Source organism: Felis catus, chromosome B2, assembly GCF_018350175.1.
Source record: "Felis catus isolate Fca126 chromosome B2, F.catus_Fca126_mat1.0, whole genome shotgun sequence".
Taxonomy (NCBI): Eukaryota; Metazoa; Chordata; class Mammalia; order Carnivora; family Felidae; genus Felis; species Felis catus.
Window position 1 is genome coordinate 131,117,362 of NC_058372.1, and position 19,904 is coordinate 131,137,265.

General features: G+C 38.4%; 1 protein-coding gene across 5 annotated transcripts in view; it reads right to left on the bottom strand.

Annotated features, from left to right (window-relative positions):
- Window positions 1-19,904, bottom strand: part of SHPRH (SNF2 histone linker PHD RING helicase) — a 97,218-nt gene that overhangs the window by 4,840 nt on the left and 72,474 nt on the right. For 4 of the 5 annotated variants that reach the window (XM_019831355.3, XM_006932081.5, XM_019831356.3 and 1 more), the window contains 4 exons: window positions 7,373-7,465; window positions 6,486-6,572; window positions 5,553-5,731; window positions 1,179-1,259 (listed from right to left, as the gene is read on the bottom strand). In XM_019831355.3, the coding sequence (XP_019686914.2) occupies window positions 1,179-1,259; window positions 5,553-5,731; window positions 6,486-6,572; window positions 7,373-7,465 (440 nt within the window). Of the gene's footprint in view, window positions 1-1,178; window positions 1,260-5,552; window positions 5,732-6,485; window positions 6,573-7,372; window positions 7,466-19,904 lie in introns of those variants that run through there. The other variant, XR_006598360.1, reaches the window with a different exon arrangement.

A 19,904-nucleotide genomic window follows, 5' to 3' on the forward strand; every position in this document is an offset into this window, starting at 1 on the left:
TTTCCAAGTGAGTAGAGTCAGAAAGAAACCAAGGAATAAATGATTATATTTGTCTTATATTTTGCTCTAGTCCTATAATAATCTAAGACATTATGAGATAAGAATATAATATTCTTATAATGTAAAACCGTATTTGTTGATAAGTGTTTGTAAGTGAGCCAGAAACTCTGAGTAGAAAGTTGGTGACAGGATCATTATTACTTCTTGTCAAAATTAGGGAAGACTTCCATACAGTATTTTCAGGCTTTGTTATAAAATGTCTTTTCTCTCCATGATTAATAAAGAAATAAAACCCATGCCAACAGCTACGAAGGCTCTCACCTTACAATTTACCTTCTTACTATCAAAAGTTAGTGTATTTCAAGAGAATTTCAACAGCTCTTCTAACTGGTATGTCATTTAAGTGGCTTAACTATAATCACTGAATTCTGTTCCACATGGAAACATGAACAAAAAGCCTTCATGTCTGATGCAAACAGCTTTCAAGGCAGACTCTTCCCTTCCCATTAAACCACAGATGGAAGGAAACTTCTGGTTTCAAATGGTTTCTTTGCTATGCACACTACCTCTGTAGAGACATCCCTTCTAGGGCAATTATTCTTTTGTATCTTCCAACCATTACCTATTTCATAAGGATGTAGTAAGCCATTGGTTTATATTTTCAAAATGACTTTATAGGAAATTATAGAATCAATATGAGAAAGTTTTATACTTCTAAAGTTAAGTTTTTAAAATTAAGGCTACTCTGGTCTCTCTGCTTCTGTTGTGCCTTTGGAACTAATCTCACAATTCCCAGCTGAGTTTTAAGTCCAGATCTTCCTCTGTGTATGTAACTAAGTTGTGTGATGTATAAAGAAACACTGTAAGTTTCCTTTCACAGATACCAGACTAAGGCTGTCAGGTGGGGCATAAAGATAGATTTCTTTAAAAAGTAATCCAATACGGCAAAGAAAAGTAGGACGTTTAAATATTTTTACATATTACAATCCCTATTAACAAATTAAACCAAATATAGGATGCCAGAGCATTAACTGGGACATTTTACACGGGGTAAAAAAGTATTTGCACTTAATATTTTTTGGTTGACTAAGTGGTCATCTAAGTGAAGAAGTCCCAAACACTCACACGATGTCATGTAAACAGGAAACGCTCAGGGGCTTGGATAAAGCGTTACCTACCTCTTCTCAGCAGTTTTCAGCATGGCTTGCATTCTTTCTTCTATTGTTGCCTTAATTAAGAATCTGTGTACAATAGTAGGTCTAGAAGGTACATAACAATGATACATTCAAAAACATCTTAAAACTAATTAGGACAAACAAGATTTCACATATTATATGCTACATTCATCAGTCACTTAGTGCCACCTGGCAGGTACTCATCAGTGTGCTGGGGGGGGGGGGGGCGGTCAGTGGTGAATAAAACAAACTAGCCTTAATGAACTGACATTTGAACAAGGGGAGACACACAATAAACACATAAATCAGATGGTACAGATAATGACACAAGGCAGCTGAGACATATGAGTTAAAACATGACCGATGGGAAGGAGGCCACTCAGCAAAGGAGAAGCAGGAAGAGCATCCAAACAGAAGAAACAATAAGTAAATGCAAGCTCTTGAAACACGCTTGAAACAAGCCTAAAATGTCTGAAGGGCACAAAGAAGGCTGGTGTGGCGGAAGGGTACTGTAATGTAGGGGTAGAGAGTGGAAGTGAGATTGCAGAGGTAGGCAGGGACCAGATCGTGTAGGGTCTGGAGGGACATGGCAGGAATCCGGATTTTTATTGTGGTTATGGGGGGAAGCCATCCATGGGTTTTAGGCGTGATTTCATTTGTACTCGCTTATACTTTAGACATCTCTTTGGCTCCTGCATGGGGGATGAACTATTAGGTAGCAAAAGTTAAGGAGTTCTGTAAGAGTCCAGGTAAGGGGTGGGCTGTACTCTGGTTGGGTCAGTGGCAACAGTACGTAGCAGAAGATCTGGAATATCTGGCAAGATAGAGCTGGCAGGTAGAACTGGCAAGACTTCAGTGATGGTGTGGACGTGTGGACAAAGAGACAAATCTGGAAGAGTCCTAGACCTCTGGTCTGAGAAACTACACATGAGAGAGGCAGACTATAAGATGGGGAGGGCTTGGGGTGGGTGGGAGCGCAGCCTATGGGAAACTGGAGTTTTCCATAAGCTAGGTATCCAAGGGGAGGTGGAGTCCAGATATGTGTGAAGTGGCAGAACTGGGTGTGTGGGTCTGAGACGGGAGCTGAAGGGGCATGTCTGGACCAGGGACATGCGTCTGAGAGTCATCAGCGCGTAAGTGCTACTTAGAGCTCTACGACTGAACTCATTTAGGAAGCATAGATGAGAAAAAAAGAGCCCTCAGGGACCACTGGCAAGAAGTAGGTCATTAATAGCATTTTGAAACCTTATTTTGGTGGCACGGTGAGGACCAAAACCCCACCAGAAAGGCCGAGAGCGGAGGGGTAAGGAAGTGGATGGAGGTGGAATGCAGGGGAGTGTTTCTACAGATGGGTGATACTAAGACATATTTATGTGGTCATGTGTTACAAGAGGAATGCCCTTGAGAGAGTAGGAGAACGGATGGCACCCATGACAAGTGGAAAGGCTGGCTTTTGAAAGAAAAGGGACACTCCTCCGGCTGTGACAGAAGGGAGGGAACATACTGTGCCTTCCTGCTTTTTGCTACTGAGGAAACATCCCAATGCCCACCTACGACCAATGCCTGCACTTGAGCGTTGTTTTACACTCTCTCCTCTCTTGCTTTACTAGTTGTTCTGTCTTTAATGAACCATTCCTTTATTTCTCCCAGATGAAAGGAAAAACAACAACAAAAAACCCCTCTTGATCTCATACTCTTCCTTTTCTCTGCTCTTTGCAGCAAAACTGCTCAAAATACGAGTCCTACCAGGGTGCCTGGGTGGCTCAGTCGGTTAAGCTTCCAACTTCAGCTCAGGTCATGATCTCGCGGTTTGTGAGTTCGAGCCCCGCGTCGGGCTCTGTGCTGACAGCTCAGAGCCTGGAGCCTGCTTCAGATTCTGTGTCTCCCTCTCTCTCTCTGTCCCTCCCATGCTCACGCTCTGTCTCTCTCTGTCTCTCTAATAAATAAACGTTGCTGCAAGTCCTACCAGCAATGCAGAGGCAGCTGTGTGCTGTGCTTACAAGCACGGACTGGGGAGGCAGAGCAGCTGTTTGAAACCCGCCACCACTTTTGCTAGCTATGTGACCTTGGACAAGTGACTTAACCCCTCTGTGTTAGATAAGTGTTTGTTCATAAATAAATAAAACCCTATTCTCTCTTACCCTCAAATCAGACCATCTCCTCCCCTACCGGCTCTCTGACTTCATCTCCTACTTCTCTCCTCTTTGCTTATTCTACTTTAGCAACCCTGGCTCCTCGCTATTCCTCAAATGTACCCAGCACACCTCTGACTTAGGGTCTTTGCACTGAGTGTGCTTTCTACGTGAATATTACTCTCCATGACACCTGCATGACTTTCACATTTCTTTCAACTCTTTGTTCAGATGCTAACTTCTCCATAAAAATATTGCATGCCATCCTGCCCAGCCAATGCCCTCTTAATCCTCCTTACCCTGCTCTATTTTTCCAGCTCCTAACTTAGTAGATGTTTTACTTCTGCTTATTGTTTACCATCTCTCTACTGGCTGTCTTATAACTAGAATTTAAGTTCCACAAGGGCATCTCAAATACTTAGAACAGTGCCTGGTACACAGAAGGTGCTCAATGACAATTTGCTGAAGGAGGTATGTGGGTACCGATGCAGGCAGACTGCTCAGGTTGGTGATGGAAAGATGAGATGCTTCAAATCTGAGGTATCTGTTTTGCACATGTGAGGCAAGACTCCCATCAGTGGGGAGCAGGAAGATACGGAAGACTTTTAAGACCATCTCTTCAGAAAGTGGAAAAATCTATTTACTAGGGAAGCATAGTAAGATGAGTCAAGTAGTGTTGAACGGTCTTTTTGGACTGTGGTCTTACATATGAGCTGCGTCTAGTCTATGCCTTGGAAAACACTGAAAAGACGAGAGGTCAATGTTTAAAAGTATAAGAAAAAACAAACCAAAAAAACAACATAATAAGACATAACTGCATTTTAAATGATACTCAACAGGGCTTAGAACAAGCATGCATTTATCAGTTATGTTACCTTGCCATATTTTACTAAGGGTTTATTTGATGAACATGTCTCTTGCCTGCTAAAAGTTAAAAACCCTCATTTGCTCTCTTGGCTATTGCTTACAAGGCCCTTCAGCGTTTTGAGTAGGGCACATAAGATCAGATCCCCTGCCACTCCTCTCCGCAGGCTCTATACCCCAGCAATCCCAAACTCCTTCCAGTTCCTAGGAATATCATGGCGTTTATCTGCTCTGTGTTCCTGCACATGCAACTCTCTTTGGTTGTGAGATCACCCTTGTCTAGCCCAACGTTGAAATAATTATTTCTTCAAGACTCAACCCAATGAAGCCTTCTGTGACTTTCTAGGCACAACCGATCAGCCCCTTTTGTTACACGGTACTTCTAATGTATTTTTGCACACTCTACTGCAGTATGTCAAATCTTCTGTTTCTGGTACTACACAGTGATTTCCTTGGGGGAGTAGGTTATGTCTTACTCAGTTTGAGTCTTCAGTATCTAGAATAATGCATGACATATAGTTGCTGCTCAAACAACATTTATTTAATGAGTACTCAGTATGGATTTTTTCTAAACATTCAAGGCATCTAATATCTAGGAGGTAATACATCTAAGAGGTCTTATGAAGGATAGTTTTCTATTCTAATATTTGAATAAAAGTAGTAGATATTACATAGTATTCACTATTAGGTTTGCTTTGGGTCTAACCTAAATCTAATTATTTCTCAGAGTGGACCTATGGGACTGTCTTTCCCTAAGGGGAAGAATTAAAAAAAAAAAAATTTCTTTTTAACATTTATTCATTTTTGAGACAGAGAGAGACAGAGCATGAACGGGGGAAGGTCAGAGAGAGAGGGAGACACAGAATCTGAAACAGGCTCCAGGATCTGAACTGTCAGCACAGAGCCCGATGTGGGGCTCGAACTCACAGACCGCGAGATCATGACCTGAGCCAAAGTCGGACGCCCAACCTACTGAGCCACCCAGGCGCCCCCTTAAGGGGAAGAATTTAAAAAGGGGTCACGAATGAGATCTGCCTTCTTTTAAATACAGGCTACTTTAGACAATCAAAAATCAATTCTTCTCAAAGTCACAACGGATATCTTCAACTCTGCAGCTGTCTTAAATATTTTAAGAAACTGTTTTGGTAAAGTGATCAGGGTAGAGTTTGAAGACAAAAATCTGGGAGAATTTGGGATTTGCTCGAGTAGAGAGGGCTGGAAATCGCAAAACGTCTGTTGGTCATATAATGATACTTGAAAATTTAATACATAAGGAAGTAATTAATGAATAGGTTTAACGAACATAAATGAAGAGCTTAAACACTGATTTGTATCTTAAAAACTTGAAGCAAAAGTAAGTGATGTTAATTTTAGTCCTTACTTGGTCTGTCCAATTCGGTGCACCCTCCCAATGGCCTGAAGCTCGTGGGCAGGGTTCAAAATGGGCTCCACCAAGAGAACATGAGTTGCTTCAATGATAGTTAATCCGTTAGAACCTGTGTGCAGGGGCAGCAGCAAAATATTGATTTGGGGATCATGTTTAAATGCTGAGAGGTTCTCCTAAAAAAAGAAAGGTACATTTAAATTTTAGCTGCATCAGTTAAAAATAAGAGCGGTATATTATAGCTCATATTAAAGAAGACTAGTGGTATCCAGGTCATTGTGAAATGTCATAATTAAGACAAGTAAATGTAAAATTATTAATTTTAGAAAATGTAAACTTGTTGTTTGACTTCATGAGGAAAAGTATCACATAAGCCCTCTTGTTCACTGCGATACGGTGGAGGCAAAAGATACACGTATGTGATGGATACAGATTAAACTACATGAGCTTCCAGGAAAGAGAGAGAGGAGGAGTGTGTTAAGAGTGAGGATGAGGTCAGAGGTATGAAATCTGCTACATTTTCACTTGGTCTTTTTGTTTTTTGACTCTCAGGGTGTGTGCCTGTCATACTGAGTGCCATGTAAGGACTTGGGCCATATAGTTTTGCCTGATGCAGTGTCTTGAGAACTTAATCCTGGCAAGATGGCCCTGTCCATTCACAAGGTGAATCCCAGGCTGTCTCCTCTATTAAAGCCAACACCCTCAAGTCAGAAGATCTTAAAAAAGAAAAAAATGATCTTGCTATAGGTATAACTGAACAGATAGAAAATTAATTATAGTTTCTCCACCTTGCTTTTGAATGTTAATTTTATAATCAATAACTCAAACCCTTACACAAGACAATAAATGGAAGTAACCTAGTTAGCAGCAGTTTAAATTTGCAACTAAATCCCCACGTCCCCAAACGCAAGTAAAATCTTCTTGACATACCTGAAATGTCTTAACACGGCTGATCTGAGCAAATTCCATGTTGTTGTCAGTGAGGGCTTTTGAAATAATATCTAATACGTCTTGCCACTAGAACACATAAAACAATAAGAAAACAAATATTTACACATAGCTTTCACATAAAAAGGAGCTGAAAAGGGACTAAATGAAAATAACTTTTGTACCTTAGAATTCAGAAAAAAAAATCTTCAAATGTAGTACCATCAATATTACTTAGTTCTATAGTTTTTTTTTTTTTTTTTGAGATCAAATGCTGGTTAAAGACAGGGTAAAAAACATGACTGCCTTTGGGAAATGAAGTTAAGATAAAGAGAAATAATATCAAATAAATAATGGAGTGCTTAACGGATGTAGTTGCTTACCTTTTAGAAATGAAAACTAGAATTTTTACTCATGATATATTTTTTTAATGAGCAGCAGGCAAAAATTTAATTATTAGAATATAAGAACAGAAAGGAAGAATAGTTTGAACGCTCTTTTTACAGAGAAGGGACATTCAAAAGTGAACGCCCCTTTACTCAATATTTTATTCAGCAGATTTTTTCTTAAACAACCAATTTCATTTGTGAAATGAGACTTTCGAGGTTATAGGTTCTAATTTTTAACATATTAATACCAGAAAATCCCCATAAACCACAAACAGGACGTGTAGCTGTAGAAACTGCCTTGTGAAGCATCACCAAATTCCTCTAAAAATAATTCTATCCTATGGACATAGGAAAATAAAACATGAACATGGAAAATCTAACAGTAATTCTAAATCTCTACTATATGAGGGTAAACATTAAGCACGAACTCTCAGATATAAGCTGATTAGAGCCAGAAAGCCAGTGTGAGCCAAGACCAAGGAAGAACATGGTTGACTGTACCGTTGAGAAGACTAGTGCTTTCGCGCCCGGGTCTCTAAGCTGGATTCTCATCAGAGTTCTGACCACAGCTTCCACTTTGGTAGAATGGCTGCCCTTTGAACACAAAGAAGAAAACACGTCACTGCCAAATTAAATCTAGTTTATAATGGAAAGGAAAACCAATATAAGACACTTTTATTACCAAAACTACAGGTGCATCAAAACAAACTATCAGGTACATATGTGTCTATTCTTCTTTATTCTATATTTGCTGGAAGTTTTCTTGAAACTCAAATTGTAGAAGTTATAGAATTTATACCCAGGGAAAATTGGAATATGAAACACACCAGGAAGTTATAAGTGATATGATCCTGAAGAGAAGATTCTTAGGTTAAAGTCGTTAGGTTTTGTAGTTGCAAGATTTTGTTATTTTAGATAAGCAGAATTGATATAGAAAACACTCTATATTTATATGGATATAAGATATATATAAATATACATATTTAAATATATATTTTATATAAATATATATATTTATACAGATATTACAGCATTAGAAATGTTAAGAATACAATGAATCAAATTCCAATGTAAGCAAACGGCGAAGAATCCTTTCTTGCAAGGGAATTACAAAGGACAGGGACAGAGGTACAAATGACAGCCACCTGGACAGCACAGATTTCTACAAAGCTAGATAAACACTCAACGAGTGGTTTTTGCATCTTCTGGAACCATTTCCATCATAAAAGTATAAAAATGCAAAAATAAAAATGGGGAAATAACAAAATGAGGAAATGAGCCAGTGTTTTTATGGCCTTCATAGAGAAACTTCCTCCTGGAATGCTCTGGGAGATGGCATGACATGAAGAAATTAAGGGCACGGGATTCTGAACGTGATAAATCTAAATTCAGCAGCCAGTTCTGCATCTCGCTAGTTATACAGACTACCCTTTCTGAGCCATAGTTTCATCATCTGTCAAGCAGGAATAATTTTACCTACTTCCAAAGATTGCTGTGATGGTTACATGAGAAAATACATGTATAACATTGAACTCAAACCTGGCAAAGAGCACTCAATACCTTATTATCTTTCTAAGACATTACATATGAGCACTATAATGACACAGATAATCCCACAAGGGCTCAGAGCTAACCAAAAAGAGTAAACCGACTCTACTCACCGCTTTTACACAGAGACACTTAAAGGTAAAATATATGAACAGATCAAGAAAGAAAGGCATAGCATTTTTAAGTCAGCAAGACAGAATTATAGAAGTTTTAAAATTCTAGTATTAAAATCCCAAGTCTACATATGCAGATTTTCAATTATACTTAAAAGTTTGCAGATTGTCAATTATACTCGAAGGGTTAAAAAATAGAAGGGATCTGTTTCAGTCTAAAAACTGTCTTAAACAAGAGCAAAATTATCTCAAATATGAGAAAACAGGAAATCAGCATAAAGCGAGTGTTTAACGAGCTTAGACAGAAAAATCCATATCCTTGCAAGGTCTCGTGTTCAAAAATATTTTCAAGTGAAATATCATGATAACTATAAAACCTTCCATCTATTAAGCTGCTTTTTATGAAAAGTTCAAAAGAAAACATAATAATCTTCTATAAGCAACATTCTAAACCGGAGTGCTAACTCTCTGAAGGAAAAGACCAGAACATTCGCTTTGATCAAAGTTTGGCCAGTTCGGTGGTAGCTCTCAATGAGCCCTTGCAAATGTCACAGCTTGGAACCATTTGGTCCTAGTCCAGTTACTTCCACTATTAAAGAAGAATAATAAGGAAGTCCAAGAAATCCAAAACTCTGCTTGGCAAAAAACTACATGGGAAGTGAGACTACCTTAATACCCTTTCCTTCCAGATGGATAGAAAATGGCTACTGAGAATGAGAACAATAGAGGAAGAAGTGGGTGGCCCACATATATTGGCAGGTTTTGGTTTGAGCATGCAGGTCCTGCATAATGAAAAAAACCCAAATCCAATAAATGCAAAATCCTTACGTGAGGCCAATATGTTAAGGTAGTTTCTGTCAAGATGAAAGATTCATGTTTTAGACTACTTGAAGACATTTATCATAAATGGTCATTGAAAATGTTGCCTCAAGTCACAAGAGGATATGTTGAGTTTATTTCAATAACAATTCCTAATTTGTTGCTAAATGAAAAGAAAATACTATGAACAATGAAGGATTACTGAGCTAAAAAGTTAACAGAGAAACGCAATAAACTGTAGGAGAAAAACTGAATAGAAGTTAGATAAGGATCTGGTTTCTATCTTACCTACTAGATTTATCACAGGCACATTTTAGATAATTTAGACTTAGGCATTTCAGAAGCCTAGATAAAAATGCATACATACTCCAAAATATTTGTAAATATGTTTTATAAAATGGCATTTTCACTTAACATTGTATCTTAGCAATCTATTCACGTAGGACCTTTATATTTACCTGACCTCAATGGCTGCACAATATTTAGGGTACAACAATTTATTAAACATTTGCTTATCAGTATACATTTAGGCTTCTTGTTCAGTACACATTAGGCTTCACATTTAATGCATTCTTTCTGGCTATTATAAACAGTACTTTAATGATCCTTGTGCTTACAGCTTTGGGTACATGTGCAAGTACTTTGTTGGATAGGCACTTCAAAGTAGAATTAATTGTTGGTCAGAGGCTCGAAGAACTTTAATTAGATACTTGGATTTCGGTAGATTTTGGTATATCAAATTGCCCTCTAAAAATGCTGTAAGTTTTAACAACCAACAGGTAAAAATACTTCCTTCTTTGCACGCTTGTTAAAATTTAATTTTTTGCCAGTCTGATAGGTGAGATGAGGGGTCAAATTTTTATTTAGTCTACATTTCCCAAGGGTGAATTTGAATATCATTAATTGGCTATTTAGAACTCCTCTTCTGTGAACTGTACTCATATCCTTTGCCAATTAAAAAAAAACTAAGTTTTCATTTCTTACTGATTTGTACGACCTCTCATATATTGTACATGCTAAATTTATGTTGTAAATGTTTTCCAACCTCTCTGTATGTAGTTCACAGTTGTGTTAAATGCACTAATGTCAGCAAAAGTGCTATATTAATACACATTAGTTACAGTAACTCACAAATGTTTGATGAATGACCACTGGATTTAAAAACGAGGTGTTCTTTGATTTATTCTTTTATTAGATTCTTCTATCTTGACATTTACTTAGTCTTTCATAAGGGAAAGATGAGAGATTTTATTTGGAGAAGAGCAGCTTTTTCCTCAATTAATTAATTGCCCTGCCATGGTTCTTTTTTTATTTTTTATTTTAAGTAGACTCCATGCACAATGTGGGGCTTGAACTAATGACCTTGAGATTATGAGTCACATGCTTACCAGCCAGGTGCCATTGTCATGGTTCTATATAATATGACTTCATATGATATTATATCATATCTCAGAGTATAGGACACTTGTCAGTATCAGTCAATATACTGTTTGAAGACAAGGACCAAATGGCATTTACTTTTATATCACCTAGAGCCTGGCATCATCCTTTGTAAACCGTATACACTCAGTCAGCTTATTTAATGCAAAAAAAAAAAAAAAAAAAAAAAATTACATATAGGCTTTTCAATCCCAAATATGCTGAGTAAAAAAATGAATAAATAAAATAAAATTAAAAGGGGGTTAGAATACAATTTAAAACTCCCAATGTAGTTTTTATTGGTTCAGAATGATCAACAATAGGCAAATCAAATCTTGTGATTAATCTCTGGCTTTCCCACCTATACTAGCTAGAGACTCAGACAAGAGCAGTCAAGAAAGACAGGGGGGATTTGATCTAGCACAAAGCAGGCTCTAGGTGGATTCTGTATTAGATACTAGGTAATAAAATCACTGGAACTGGTCTTAAAAGAAGCCTGCAACTGGAGGGTGGTACCATTTCATTATATAGGGTGATAAACACTAAAAAAAAAATTTTTTTTTTTTAACCAAACTATCAGGAGCTACAGGAGAGGTTAATAAAGTTGGCGACCCCAGTAGGCTTTTATTTTCAATCTTTAGAATCTCAGATTCCCACTACATTATGCCCTGATTCATGAACTTTTCTTCTCTTTCCTGCTTGTGCTTTTTACTTCTAAATGAAAAAGCAAGAGTCCCAAAATAATACCGAAAAGACCATGGTTGTTCTTAGAGCAAAGTCAATGGAAGTGAACAAAGAGACAGGGCAGACTTTCTTCTGCATTTTCCTCATAACTCAAGTCCCTCCAACATTTAAAGTCAGTTCATATTGATTATTCAAATCATTCATTTATTTATTCAACAAAAATTCCAAGAACTATATTAGGCACTGGATATACAAAGATCAAAAGATACACTCTGTTACTCTCCCAAATATACAGTCTAATGCAAGTTACAGAATACAGAGGAAAACAAAAAAGATGGTTTATACTGCTAGTTTGGCCTGGGTGCAATTTAAGTGAATGTTTTATTATACTGTCTTAATGAGTACTACACATATTCTACTACTTATTTATTTGTTTATTTATTTAAAATGATTATTTTTGAGAGAGAGGGACAGACAAAGAATGAGTGGGGAAGGGGCAGAGAGAGAGGGAGACAGAATCCGAAGCAGGCTCCAGGCTCTGAGCTATCAGCACAGAGACTGCTGCAGAGCTCAAACCCATGACTGGATCATGACCTGAGACAAAGTCGGATGCTTACCCGACTGAGCCACCCAGTCGACCCTCTACTACTCTTTTTATAGTTTCTGTCTCAAATGCATAAACGAACTTTGGCTCAAATCTGTCAGTTTCTGAGAAGACTATTCAATGTTGCCACAGCTACAGAAAATAAATCTGTTAAAAAAGGTAAAAACAAAAAGAAGGGGATGGGTTATATGACAGGCAAGCCTGGAGGGGATCACAGAAGAGGCACAAAAGAGATAAGGATGAGGCAATGTGGACACCAATCTATCCTTACGCAAGGTGTTAACAAAGTATGAATATTCTCAAGCCAGGTAAAATGGCAGCCTCAATCTAACTTGGCTTATTACTTTTTTTTTTTTTTTTTAGCTATATCAGTAAATATACAGATGCAAAGATAGGTTGGAATATGTATTCTTGAGGAGGGTACATGGAGAGAGAAATCCCGCAAGACTACTAGATCACTTAATATATTAGGTTGATAAAGTTGCATTTAATTATAAGCACCTTTGTCCTCTTCTGAAATTTTTGTCCCTTTTCTCATTACCATTCTTTCTTGATAGTCTCTTCGGTTTTTCCAGATACATATCCACCAAACCTGACTTTGTGATCAATGCTTGGCTTTGATCAAGTTTCTGAAACATTAGTGACGAAGGCCCAGCTTTGGAGTAAAGATACATCGTCTGTCCCCTGCCTTCCCTTGACCTTATCTTCGTGGTTGCTCTCCCTAAGGCACTAGTTCTAAGATCAACTGGAGAGCCAGGATGGGAGACATACAAAGTACCACCAGTCAGATCAAGTCAGTACCTTTCCTGGTGTTCCACTCATGAGATAAGCAGCCAAGAGTATTATAACAGTTAATGAAGAAAAAGGATGGAATTTTTCTTCTTTACAGCACAAGAATCACAAAATGTTCTTTATGAAAATCTTTGCTCCCTTGCTTGTAATTTGATCAACAAAATCAAATAAGGTCTCTAAACTACATATACAGGAGGACTTTCACTTTCTGGAAAATAAACTGCAAAGTTAAAAGTTCTAGACTTTGGGTAGGATGTCAAGGCAATGAAAACATAGCAGATACCCATTTGCACCAAAGGCCAACAAAGACTATTTCTTATGAAGTCTGGCTTAGAAGTTGTCTAGTAGCATAACTAAAGATCAGAAATGTCATGTACCTCTTATCTACTCTAAGTAGGTGCAACTGGCTTATTTTCATCACAGAGTTAAAATTCAATGGAGTAAGGAAGCCCTATAGTCTTAAGTTCCTGTTTTAAAATTCTGAGAACCTAAAGTTTGAATTAAAATTTGTTACATGTGTTAAAACGATGGAAAACTCACTTTTGTTTCTTTATCATATATTCACTAGATTGAAAGAATTCTTTTTTTTTTTTTCTTTTTGATGTTGATTTTTGAGAGATAGTGTGAGGAGAGGGGCAGGGAGACAGGGAGACACAGAATCCGGCTCCGAGGTATCAGCAAAGCCTGAGGCGTGGCTTGAACTTGTGAACTGTGAGATCATGACCTGAGCTGAACTCGGACACTTAATCGACTGAGCCACCCAGGTGCCCTGTAAGAATTCTAATAATAAAGTAACCAAGGAGTATCTGACTTACACTTTGATCAACCCTTCCCCTCAAGAATGTGATTAAATATCTCACCAAGTCATTCTTAGAGTGAAATACTGCTTTTCATTGTCTGAAGTCTTATTACTGGGGAAAGAGGTGGGAACAGGTAAAATTCTACAGTATGGTGTAGAACATATGCAGTGGTTGGCTTTAGTCCATTCCCTTCACATCCATTTCCTGTTGCTGAGAATCCTTATTTAGGGAAGGTAGGAAAGGAAGGAGAACAGACAGGAGATCTCCCTCGTACAGCAGCAACGTGCTACTTGCACTTGATTTAATATAAATAAAACTAGTGTTCTATGACTGGAGAGTTATTATTGCTTTGTATTATATTCCTTTGTCATCAGTCTTGCCTTTCTCCCTTGAGCCCCTCTATATTCTATTTACGTAATCTCTCCACATTCATCTCCCACTTTTTCTCTGCAATATCTATGGATTCTCATGGTCATGGTTTGCTCCATTAGTAGAATTAAGGGCTAAAGTGGCTGCTGGGTCCTGAAGAACATCAGAAAAAAGTCAAACAGTGGAGATGATGAATGCACTCAGTCTTATATCTCATCAAACATTAGAGAGAATATTCATGTTTAGAGACTACTTTATGTCAACACACAGGGCATATCTTTAGAGATTTTACATGTATTATATGTATTCCATATATGTGAAATACATACACACTAGTTTATGTGAAACATTTGCAATCATGTCTTACATCAAAGGGTGATGTCAGTCACTTATCACTCTATAGTGAAGTCAAACTGAAGTCATTTTTTGAAATTTGCCATTTACACACTCATCCTGCTAAAATTTCTTGAAGCAGTATAGCACAGTGAAAAAAAGAATATTACAATGATTACATGGATATTGGTGCCAGATGAAGTTGACACAGAAATTAAGGAAGATTTCTAGAAAAAAGTTCGAAGTTTCATTAGACTGGGGTGCTTGGAAGGTTTTTCTTTGAAAAGCAAATTTTAAATCTACAGGATTAGAATTATATTCCTTTCCACATGTCTTCAATCACTCTACCTGGTTCCACAGTGAAAATATTGTTCACTATTTACTGACTTTCTTTGATATGGAAGACATATCTACAATTAGGTAATAAAAGGTGCATGATACTGTAACAGAAATTAGGATGTGGAACAGAGAAGAAACATGAAAGAGGAAGAGATGCGCTAATTTCCGCATATTGTAAAGTGAGGAGAGAGCATATACTGTCTACGGTCTCCAGCTAGTATTTTAAGTAAGAAAATCTATGTGTGTTACCAGAAGTCATAGAGGTGACCTTTACAACGAACAACAGAAACTGATCACTGTGGTAAGACAAAGAAGGGAGAAGGGAGGACAGCATTGCTTTTCACCGTGTGCCATTCCACTTGATTCTGAATAGATTTTTCCTTCTTTCCTACCCTTATTTCTTACAGATGGACAAGAGATTTAGGGGGCTGGAGGAAGACCTGTAATTCTGGGACCTTTGTAACTTGTTCGCTCCACAGTACGATCAGCACTGTGCTTATCCAAGCGAACGGGCTCTCTGAACGTGAGTACTCTAGTGCGGCGTGCTACTGCACCTGCAGGCCTCTTCCTGCCCGAGGGCCAAATGGATGCCTAGCCTGTGCTGTCTGCCACAGATGAGGGGTTTCAGCTTTGGGAGAGGTGAGACAATCACGTCCAAACAGAGCACAGATTTTATTTTCATCTTTCAGTTATTAGATGGATTGATTTTTGCAATCTTTAAAACATTCTACATGCAAGAGTCAATCTGAAGATTAGAGATGTTTTGAAGATTTCATCTGACTGAAAAACACCACTTTAAAGAAGACAAATTTACACTACTTAGCCAACCCCCACCACCCACGAAAAAGAACTATGTTCTCTAATCAGTAATATGACCAACTAGGATTACAACATGGTTATGGTGACAAATAATACATTTTTTTTCTTTAGGTTTCCATGGTGGGCTTGTTACTTGCAAATAACCTGAATATTCAGTACAAAGAAAGTCATTTCTGTCTTGGTATTGCCTGACATTGAGTACTTTTACTCTGGACGTTTCTTTTTAAAAGAGAACTAATTCTTTGAGTGCACCTGTGCTGTCCATAGTAGTTTCTGCTGAGTAAGATCAGTTAATATTGTTTTATTTCTGTCTGCACCTGTTCACCATGCTAAAAACCCATGTTGGTAGTGGCAGATATAATTTAGTGCAGTTACACAGCTGGTCTGATTGGTCTCATGAAGTAGGAGTGTTTCTCAAGCACATGTCTGGAGCAAATGCTGGGTTCTTCAAGCATTCACATATTACAATAAAGTTCAATGGAAACACCACCTATGCTGTGGGAAAGCTTACAAGTGCACTAGGCCACCAAAATATCATTCTGTCCCTTTAACTACTTTGCATAAGGATTTCAAAGACATAGGTTAGCAACTGCAAAAAAGTAAAAAATTTGGGTGCTCCTGGGTGGCTTAGTTGGTTAAGCATCCGACTTTGGCTCAGGTCATGATCTCACAGTACATGAGTTTGAGCCCCGCACTGGGCTCTCTGTAGTCAGCACAGAGCCCACTTCAGATCCTCCTCTGTCCTCCTCTCTTTCTGCCCCTCCCCTGCTCATGCTTGCTCACTCACTCTCTGTCTCAAAAAAAACCATTTTTTTAAAAAAAGTTATGAATTTTGTTATATCCAAAGGCTTTTAGGGATATTATATGTAAATACTATTCAACCATTTATGTCCATCTGTCTGTCCATCCATCAGTCTATCCATCCCACTATCCACCTACATACTCAGTACCTGTTAACATACCAGGCATTGTTCTAGATGCTGGGGATACAGTAGCGAATAAACCAAAAGTCCTTACCTCATGAACAGTGTCCTTTCCACATTTTAATGACGTGTATACCCCACAAAGTGTTAAGTTTTTCAGAACAGTAATTTCATAAAGATAATTTATAATTTGTATCTTAGAAGTCTCTATTATGTGCTTGATGTTTGTAAGCTATTGCTAACTTTAACACAAGACTCACTAACAGTTCAGAAGTACAAATGCTAACTTGGCCAGTGAATATAAATTGCTTTTTGTGACCATAATTATACTTACTCATGACATTTTCTAACAAAAATAAATGAATGCCTTCTAAAATTATCAGTTAATGTTCATATAAAAGTATCTTATATAAAAGTATTTAGGTAAGTATATTGAAATATAATTGCTTGCGGATTATATTCACCAAATTATTTTAGGACCAGCCAGAATTCTGGAATCAGTTTTTTCCCATCCAGATGTTTAATTATATTAAGAAAGTGTAAGATAGACTTCACAACTCATCCTTGAATCAACTGAACAAAAACTCAAAAAAAAGAAAAAAAAGAAAAGAAAAGAAAAGATGGGTGCCTGCGTGGCTCAGTCAGCTGGTTAAGTGTCTGATACTTGATTTCGGCTCAGGTCATGATCTTACAATCATGGGATCAAGCCCCATGTCAGGTGTCAGGCTGTGTTGGGTATGGAGCCTGCTTAAGATTCTCTCTGTCTCCATCTGCTCCTTCCCTGCTCACGCAGGCTCTCTCTCCCTCTCAAAAAAGAAAAAAAAGAAAAGAAGGGAGAAGAAAACAAACAACAGAATTCTACACATACAGTTTCACACATGATATCGCTAAAATACTCTGGGAGTCTGAATGTAGAAATATAGTTATTTTTGTTTTCTCTACAAAGAGGCTGTGTAAAGACATCTCTATTATCAATAAATTTACTTGTTAAGGATGCAGATTTCTGGACCAGATTCCAGATCTAATGAGTTAAAATTTAAATGGGAATGGGGCAGGATAAATATGTCTTTTTTTTTTTTTTTTTTTTTTTTTAAGAAGGAGGCCAATTATTAGACACTCAAACGTTTGAGAAGCTGAAACGGTTGTGCACCTGTGCAGGACGGTGGGAAGGCTGCTGTTTCGCTGTGGCTAATACCCATGTAGTGTATTTTCTCCTGGGTAGAAACTTCGCATGACATAAAAACCTTGCCTATCATAGGGACAGGGTTTCCACTGACAAAAATGCTTTGTATGAAACCTCTCCAAACTTAGAACACAGGGAACATGCCACGTGGGGCATATGTTCTGCCAGGAAGCCTACTTCACCATCCAAAATGCCTGGCAGTTGTCAGAACTTGCAAGGGGAATTTTGTTTACTTTGTGAAATGCCCAGTAGGTTCCAAGGGTCATTTAGGAATACTGTCACAAAGCCGTTAGGGTAGATACAGTCTTTAACTTAAGTGCATCCACTAAAGGGAACACCGATTCAGTTTGTTTCTATGGTCCATCAGAAGGATTCCTCATATTGCGAAATACCAGTAGAAAACAGGTCATGTTATTTAATACTATTTTTGTTTGTCAAATATCTCTTATCTAAGACCAGCTACATGATTAAGCACTATGTATGATATACTGCCTGCTCTGAAAGTCTTGACATGAATACTTAAGAGTGAAGTAAACATTTCAGGTAATACAAAAACTTCAATGAAATAAAAAATTTACTTCTCAGTCTTGTGTAATAAAGGCCAGAGATTTGATAATCCACAATAAAATAAAAAATCCCTAGGTTTAGCAATAGTTTGATGTAATACTTAACAAAATTTCAAAATAATGCCGTAATTATTTACATAGAGTCATCTTTATTTTATATATGAATACTCCCTCAACTTCACAATTGATGATGTGACTGTTCAGTAGGATAGTTTCAGATGCAGGGAGTCTGAAAAAACAATAGGCAGATGCTTCAAAGAGAAGGTGGCAGACAGTAGGGCAGAAATGTGACAACAGTCAGAAAAGGGGACGGGCAGCAGAAGGCAGAAGTGGCAGACACAAATGGTGACCGAAAAGGCAGTGAGAAGCAAAAGTAAATGTGGCAAGAAGCAAAACCTGCAAGCCTATCAGGTCCAATATTCATTCAGTCACTGTGTTTAATAAAAAGGGAATACAAGTATTGACGCATCTGTGACAAAAGAAAAGTTAACTTTAGTGAATTCTGTAATCTGACAACTTTTTATGAGATGCTTCAATTAATTCGTGTGTTCATCAGTACCGAGGTAAGACAGGAAGAAGTCAGAGCATAATAAACAGCATTTGTACACCGATATTCCCGTCCCAACAGGACAGCAAATGTAACTGCCGTGATCTCTCTCCTGTGTATCTAGGAAAGGTGCCATAAAACGAACAGGTGTTTGGGTTTGATGGGCTCAATGACTCAGTTTCATAGAGGCCGTGCTGTTTACTGGTAGCTAGAGCAATCACTTCCTAAACTTCACGGCATGAAGCCTGACACAGCACTTCTTTTTCACACTCATTCCTTATACTGTGATGAACGCTTTTATCTAATAAGGGTCAGCAGCCCTTCTTAGCCACGAATGCCATCTGTGGCCTTGGGATGTCTAAGGCCAAAGAAAGAATTAGAAGAGAAACAAGGGCTAAGAAAGACTTTTTTAAGGGAAGGAGAAGGAAACTGCAGGATTGGGAAGAAAGGGAGAGAGGGAACGTGGGAAGAAAGCACTTTTTAAAGAAAAAAAATTTTTTTTTAAATCTTTATTTTTGAGAGAGAGCGAGCGAGCAGGGGAGGAACAGAGAGAGAGGGAGACACAGAATCCGAGGCAGGCTCCAGGCTCCGAGCTGTCGGCACAGAGCCTGACGTGGGGCTCGAACCCACGAACCGCGAGATCATGACCTGAGCTGAAGTCGGACGCTTAACCGACTGAGCCACCCAGGTGCCCCAGAAAGCACTTCTTTGGGTGGGGGGGAAGATCAGGTCTATCTAACCATCAAATGCCTCAGGGCTGGTCAGCAGACTGCACCACAGACCACCTTAGTCTTCCTTCACTCAGTAACCCTTTGGCATGTGGCTTAAAAATACACATTTATCCAGGAGATTCACAAGGATCAGGGCTACATGACCCCTGTAAGTCATGAGCCTCTCATCACTCAGTCTGCCCCATTCTGTGACTCCCCTACTGCTCTGCAGTTCCCTCCCACTCCCCGCCCTGCCTTTTCTCTTTCTACTCCAGAACTCTGGTGGTTCCCCAGGAATGAGGGCTTTATGGCCAACAAACTCTTGTACACTTTCAACCTTTTGTGGAAATGCTGCTCTCCACTTCCTTGCTTTAACTAGAACACGGCTGTCCTTGGAGCACACCATTATCTCAGCAGGCCTCTCGATGGAGACATCCACTCTAATATTCCTTACACTACGAGCTC